Here is a 7228-nt window from a genome sequence, read left to right as displayed (position 1 = left end):
TGCTTCATATATATACCACTATGACAGTGTAAATGCACCATTTTCATGTTGTGGTGGACAATATGGACACAGACCCCCATTACAACTTGCGTTTTTCAGTAGGGACGATTGTAGTTCTGTGTATTTTAGGGTGTAAAGTCTTTTTTTGCTGCCAGCCTGCCGTTTTTGGTGTACAAGTGCATGCTTGGTATCAAAATGATGGAAATTGTCTAAGCTTTGGGCAGGTATGAGTTTTAATGGTGAAAGTTTGAAATTCTGGGCGAGAGGACACAAGGAGACAGGTGGTGATGAGGCTGCGAGTGACGTCCCCTTGGCGTTGCTAAGCACCCCTCCCAGCTGCCGGCATGTAAAGGTCCAGATTTTGACGGTCAACCTATGTCAAGATTTTTACAGCTTCTTTCTCTCAGGCTGGGCCAGGTATGCACCAAAGCTTATTGGCCTCGGAATGTTTTGGGACTGAGCTACAGCGCTAAACGTTAACATTGTCGCTTATGGAAAACTAATGGGGGTCTGTGGCCTGATCTGTCCACTTGTGCCAAAACATGTAATATGTCACTGTGTGCTCAGATTTGGCAACAGCCTGATAATATTTGGTGGGTACATCTGCGATGTGGTTTGCATTGACATGGAACTTGATTGAGCAGTTTTAAAGCTTTTTAATTCTATATTTTCCCCACATATCCATTTTGTCTAAAAATCGGCTAAAACGCTCTGTGGTCAAGGGTAGTACAGGAGTATAAACAGACTGGAACAAACACAGACAATGTTTCATTGTTCCTGGTTTTTAAAATGTCTCTTTTGGGGCTGACGTTTTGATAAATAATGCAAAATTTGAGTGCTGCGAGTGAAATTGGAGTATGTGGCTGATAGATAGGGTGGTGTGATTAAGGATGGTCAATAAGGCCTTGCATCACATATAAGGGCCCAGCCTCACACAGGTGGATAAAAACACATCAGCAGATTAATTTACTTGGCTAGAGTAGTAGAGAGGGCCAGTGTGCATTTAATTTACAAACCAAGTCAGGTTCCTCCCATGTGTGCCACCACACACTAGGTAAATGTGCTTCAAATCATCCTGCAGGTCACAAAACATTAAAAACAGGCATCTCTGCTGAAACACTGTCTGCTGTTTTGGGCATAGACTTGAAGTGGACAAGGTAAATTTTCCTCTTTAAACTTAAAAATAAACCACTGTAGGCATGTAGTTTTCATTGCATGTGTATATTCATTCCTCTGACAAGTTACATGTGCACTCACACAGTATGTGTGGGCGTTGGAACAAAAATGATCAATTTCAAGTTTCTAGCATACATGTGAGTGTGATCTGTTGGAATATTGCCCTTGTGAAAATGAGTCTCTGCCCCACCAGGTGTCTGTTTTTCCACCAGAACATAGTACGCTGTTCCTGCGACATCTCAAAGGAGTTTTTGTTTTAGTATCTGGCCCAGTGTGGCATCCACCTCCCTGGGCAACTGGGATTTTTTTTATGTTTCCAATGTCCTCACACACAAGTTAGAAATTAGACAGCTACATATGTCTTTCACATCCTAGTTCAATACCTATTGAGCTTTTGTCTTTCACATCCTAGTTTAATACCTATTGAGCTTTTGTCTTGGTTTCCCTCTTTAGATCTTGTCTCCCAAACATGGCGTCAGTGAACTTTGCCTGGTTTATGCATATATTGAACTGGGATCTACCTAGGTGAGTGGGGTCTGCTAGCCGTTCAGCTTCCTCAAAGGCCTGACCATTCGGATGCAGTCTTCTACTCCCTTGGCCGACCTAGAATCCCCGTCATTGGTCCGGTACTACACCATGACACATACCCCTCCGCCCCCCCCCCCCCCCCAACCGGGGAAACGTCACAGGTTTCTCATATATGTACGGACAGTTTGAATGTCCATTCCTCATGCCCACCCAGCAACACCCAGTGTGGAACCTGATTACGGATGTAATTTCTCACTGATTATTTGAGGATTTCTGTGTTGTTACAGGTTAAAAAGTATAGCTTTTCCCCTCTTCTTGGGTCCCTTCAACATGTCTTGGGAGGGTTGCCTTGCTGACTGTCTGAATGGCCAATGTGCATGTACTGTGTGGCTTTATTTTTGTAAGTGGCAAATTCATATTTCTCCCCTCTACTTATCTCTTGTAGATGCCAGTGTCACACTTTGGTGTTTGTTATGTGGAAAGTACTAATTTAGTCTGAGGCAACAACACAGGTGGTGGGATTCTTTTGCACTGTGAGTTGAGGTAAGCCAGCCAACCAATGGCAGCCATGGGGGAGACGGGAAAGGGGGTTAGTGTGTGTGTGGGGGGGAGTGGGTGATCTTTTAAAGGGTTTTATCATGTGAATCACTATGTAAAAGGGATACTAGTCTTTTCTTTAGCCCTATCCATGGAAACTCTGCCTATGAGCATTTCTATATCAATTTGGATGCATATGTTTACTTTGATGGTGATCAAAATATACTTTTCTGGAATTTTGAAACTGCGCTTTGCTACCCACCTGTATCACTTTAAGTCAAATTTTGCACAAAGTTGCTAAAAGGTATGTCCTATATTTGCTAAGTGAATTGTCAGATAAATTACCTGTCTTTTGATATATATTTTGACACTTTTGGCTTTTAAGTATTTTCTTAACACTGCTGTAAACAAGAAAATCTACTTGAAAATCCATAATTTTGTAAATGTTTGTCAATGGAAAATGTAAAATACTTTGTCATTGGAATTTTTTCATTTTTCTTGCAGATATACATACCAGCTTTCCAAAACATTTGACCTGGTTAAGATATTTTGAAGGGTATGTGCACTACAGAGCTTTGAACTTGGTGCTTGAGGACGGACAAACAGACACATTTCCAAGATAGGGGTACCCCAAGTTAAATTCCTCCTACTGAAAAGTTTTTGCATGTATCAAGCTGTAACTTTATGTGTGAGGTTTAGAGGTAGTAAGCATTATGTGGTGCAAAAATGATTGATTTTAAAAAAAGTTGGCTGGTGTGATAGGACACAGACCCCCATTACAACTTGCGTTTTTCAGTAGGGACGATTGTAGTTCTGTGTATTTTAGGGTGTAAAGTCTTTTTTTGCTGCCAGCCTGCCGTTTTTAGTGTACAAGTGCATGCTTGGTATCAAAATGATGGAAATTGTCTAAGCTTTGGGCAGGTATGAGTTTTAATGGTGAAAGTTTGAAATTCTGGGCGAGAGGACACAAGGAGACAGGTGGTGATGAGGCTGCGAGTGACGTCCCCTTGGCGTTGCTAAGCACCCCTCCCAGCTGCCGGCATGTAAAGGTCCAGATTTTGACGGTCAACCTATGTCAAGATTTTTACAGCTTCTTTCTCTCAGGCTGGGCCAGGTATGCACCAAAGCTTATTGGCCTCGGAATGTTTGGGACTGAGCTACAGCGCTAAACGTTAACATTGTCGCTTATGGAAAACTAATGGGGGTCTGTGGCCATATAGCCAGTATCGTATTTGCCCAGCAAAAAATTACAACATGAGAAAGCTCACATCAGATTAGGTATAAAGACGAGAAGGATAACACCACTAATGGACAGCTGCATATGACGCCAGCTGGTGAACCGGAAGGCGTAGCCAATACCGTTGAGGACCTGTAGACAGATGGGCCAGAATGTGCCTATTATAAGGAAGCATAGTGCCCTGTTCTTTGTCGGCATGACTTCTAGCGGAATCACGGAAAACGACATGACCACGCCCTGGGAAAAAAAGATGATGCACTTTTCAGTTAACTCGTAACACTTTACATTTCTGAAGTCCAGATATCTCTCAAGGCAAAGGGTAGTTTATAGTTTACGCTAGTCATTAAAAATATCATTGACTGTTTTACCTCTTGATAGCTACCTGCGGATGGGCGTGCATGGGTTCCCCTGGGCTCTGCTCAGTTACCTCCCACCATTATGCTGGCCACCACCGTTTAAGTTAAATATTTTAAAGTACGGCGTGAAATACCAAATAAATAAATAAATAAATTTTCCTCTTGACGTATACGTACATGTGCGAATGCTTCATTACGAAGTACGAGAATTTCAATGTGGATTTTCCCCTTATAGTCTGATTTATTCAATAAAATGTTCTAAGTCAGGATGCTGAAGAATACACAGTTTTATCTTGTTAAAAAAAACTGTCTAACAATCAATTCCCCCACAGAGCAAGATTTTTGGCGCGAGCACAGGGGGAGGAGAATGCACTGTGGGTAAATATACTCAAATATGACCTGATGTCAGGGAATTTTAAAAAATTTTGAGATATTTTATCAAGATTCTAAGATATTTATCGGTACCTGCTGGAAAGAACCAGTGAAGAAGCGCAATGTGGCCAGAACGATAAGTGAAGGGCTGAATGCGGTACCGACAGAGATGAGAAGTAAGCCCAGCTGACTCAGGAAACAAATCTTCCGGCGCCCAAATCTATCGGCCATTGACGTGAAAAACGAGGCTCCGAACAACTGTCCACCAATCAGCAGCATCTGTGGAAGCTGAGCCTGGTAACTTCGCCCACACACTAAATCCCACTGAAACAGATGCGACCAGTAAATATAATATAACAGGCTACAGCATAGAGAATAAAAATCAGAGCAGCGATAACAGTTTGATAGACAACACATGGCCACACGTAACCGGTGGAATACCACGTCTCTAAATAACAATGGCTAAAACAAATGACCTAGTGTACATTTTTCAGTTTGTTTGATTGTCGTTGTTGTTTTTTGGGGGGTGGGGGGGGCAGGTTGTCTCCAACAAACTTCATTTAAGGCTTCATCAGAAAATGTCCAAACCCCTCAGACTCAATCACCTCCTTAGAATTAAGTATAGGAATCATAATACTCAATAATATATCAATATACATGTAATAACGAATTCATTCAACCAAGTCGTTCAACCAAAACATTTCCCAATAAACCGGGATTCGTTTTCATTTAGGATTAGACAGAGGAATCAGTTGTTCAGTGTTGTGAAAGCGAGGAAGCCACAATAAAAATTAGCAAAGATGTCTCTCAAATATACCACATTCCCCCACCTCACTGACAAACGTGGCTTGCTTTGGTTGGTTGTATTCATAACCTCGTGAGCACGAGCCAGTAACATGTGACCCGTTGACGACATCCACCACGTCATTACAGCTTTTGTAGAACGTTCCATAATCGGTCAGGTTGTTGAAGTCGTCTGTCATGGATACGTTCTCAAGCCCTTTGCAGCGAACGGGGGGCTGGTAGCCTGAGGATATTGAACATCCGGTGTCATCACACAAAAAAATCTAAATTCTGTTTGAAAGTAATGCATTAGACATGATTGTCTTGATACCACCATTGTTTTGCAGAGGATTTTTTTCGGAAAATGAAATGGTTTTTGGACAGTTGTGTGAACTGGCAAAAGTCAAATTACGTCATTTCAGTTGAAGCACTTTGGTGTTGAACCACTGAAACAATTTGATCCCAATAAAAGGAACTGTCGACAACAAGGAATTCCCGGACTCCTATTTCGGTTGCCACCGGTTCAACCCATGGGGAAATCAAGCACGTTAACCTTTAGAAGAATTAAGAATCTTGCTGGTAATACTCATTAAGTCTACAGTAAGCACAACACTCCTGTATGCAAAAATGGGCAGGGCTTTCAGGACCATTTGTAATCTGTTTCATATTTGTGAAAAGCGTTTAATTCTGTCACTTAACCCGGGTTTAGAGGAAGTCTACGCATCCATGTTTATTACACCAACACAGTGCCTTCATGAACAACTGCAATTAAAGTACAACCCAGATTCGTACATTTGTATTATCTCTGCCTTTCAATTATTCATATTCTACGAGATTGAAATTTGAATTTTACGCCTCGCCTCGAAATAGTGTTGGAAGATAATTTTATGACTTTCTAGTGGTATATGAAAGTCGGCTTTGCGAGAAAAAACAATTTAAGGCGAAGGCTAGGCCTTGTTTGAAAGAAGAACAAATTCTACAGAAATGAGGGGCTCGATCTGTCCATTGTACCTTACCTATATACAGGATGGAGAACAGTTCGTGAGACGCTGACAGAGCCAAACTTTCAACAATGATGATCTGTAGAACTTGGTACGTTCCCCACACCCCAAGAGCTTCGAACAAGCCATCTATGTGCTGACTGATGGATGCCTTCAGCATGATCTGTCGAGATGAGGTAGATGGTAATACACGTTAAATCCTTACCGAAAAGTCAGTTTCAACCGTGTTCTGTACATCATAACTGGGTAAGTAACTCACATAAGTTCGTACCACAGTCCATTCTTCCAAACATTCATAAAGGCAGTTAAAATGCCGTTTTCTATTTGCCTTCAGACTACGATGACAAACATCCACCAATGTTTTAAACATTTTATCTTGAAAAGGTTTAATTAGCAAAAGGTGGCATGTGGCCAAACGTCGGCTAGTCAAGTCCATTATTGTTCGAGAATTACAACAAGGTTTATCAAATACAAAGGCTACCGTTGTTCACTTCAGAACAATGAAAGTGGCCCAAATGATAGTTTCAGCAAACAAACTGCCTCCTTATTAGATTACAGTACTTTAACTAGAAAAGGTATAGATTTGCTAGATCAATGGCTGCCTCCAATTGTACAGAAAACTTTACAGTCCATTTAACTAACTAAAGAGTGTAAGCTGACGAGAAGTGCAGCACACTTTGCTGTTAGATTTAAGTATTTACTTCGTAAGTATTTTGCGATTTATACTGGAGACTGTTTTACCTATATTTTATCTGACTGGCAGCTTAATGCGTTGAGGAAACCATCACGCCTCGCTAGGTGCCTGGTAATCTTCGTTCCTTAAAATTAAACCATACAGAGCTAAAATAACGATAGCTTTACTGCATGGCTATAAGGGTGTGTAACCTTCCTGGCTGTTTTATTATAGACGATTCGGCCATAATCGGTCTCTTTTACCATCATAAGGCCTAATGAAGGATATAATTGCTGCGCTTATTGGGATTCATATGAAGGATTTTGCCACAGAGAATATTTCAGTGTTTGTAGCAACACAACTTTAAACTTTAAGTAAATAATAACTGCCCGTTCTGGCATTCCGTTTTCGATTGTTAGGTTGTTCATAAGCAACTACTCCCTCCACGACAAACCATTCAAATCCATCTACCAGTAGCTCAGTTGAAACACACTTGGTTGTGTGAAGTGTGACGTAATCCGTGTTAACCTATGAACCCTCTGTACGAGAAAGAGCCTTGGCAAAT

At 41.3% G+C, this 7228-nt stretch overlaps 1 protein-coding gene and 1 long non-coding RNA gene across 2 annotated transcripts in view; one reads left to right on the top strand and one right to left on the bottom strand.

Moving 5' to 3' along the window:
• LOC135473526 (solute carrier family 22 member 6-like) overlaps positions 1-6150 on the bottom strand; it is an 11775-nt gene extending 5625 nt beyond the window's left edge. Inside the window, exons 1-4 of the mRNA XM_064753377.1 lie at positions 6006-6150; positions 5037-5233; positions 4300-4530; positions 3510-3715 (exon numbers count right to left, since the gene is read on the bottom strand). Coding sequence (XP_064609447.1) covers positions 3510-3715; positions 4300-4530; positions 5037-5233; positions 6006-6150 — 779 coding nt within the window. The remainder of the gene's footprint in view (positions 1-3509; positions 3716-4299; positions 4531-5036; positions 5234-6005) is intronic.
• Positions 346-2941, top strand: LOC135474040 (uncharacterized). Its single transcript, XR_010444616.1, has 3 exons — positions 346-417; positions 2150-2247; positions 2746-2941. It is a non-coding gene; the product is annotated as an uncharacterized LOC135474040 (long non-coding RNA).
• Positions 6151-7228: the final 1078 nt, after the last annotated feature.

Source organism: Liolophura sinensis, chromosome 8, assembly GCF_032854445.1.
Source record: "Liolophura sinensis isolate JHLJ2023 chromosome 8, CUHK_Ljap_v2, whole genome shotgun sequence".
NCBI lineage: Eukaryota > Metazoa > Mollusca > Polyplacophora > Chitonida > Chitonidae > Liolophura > Liolophura sinensis.
The sequence above is the reverse complement of the archived record's forward strand: the minus strand, read 5'-3'. Positions and strand labels throughout refer to the sequence as shown.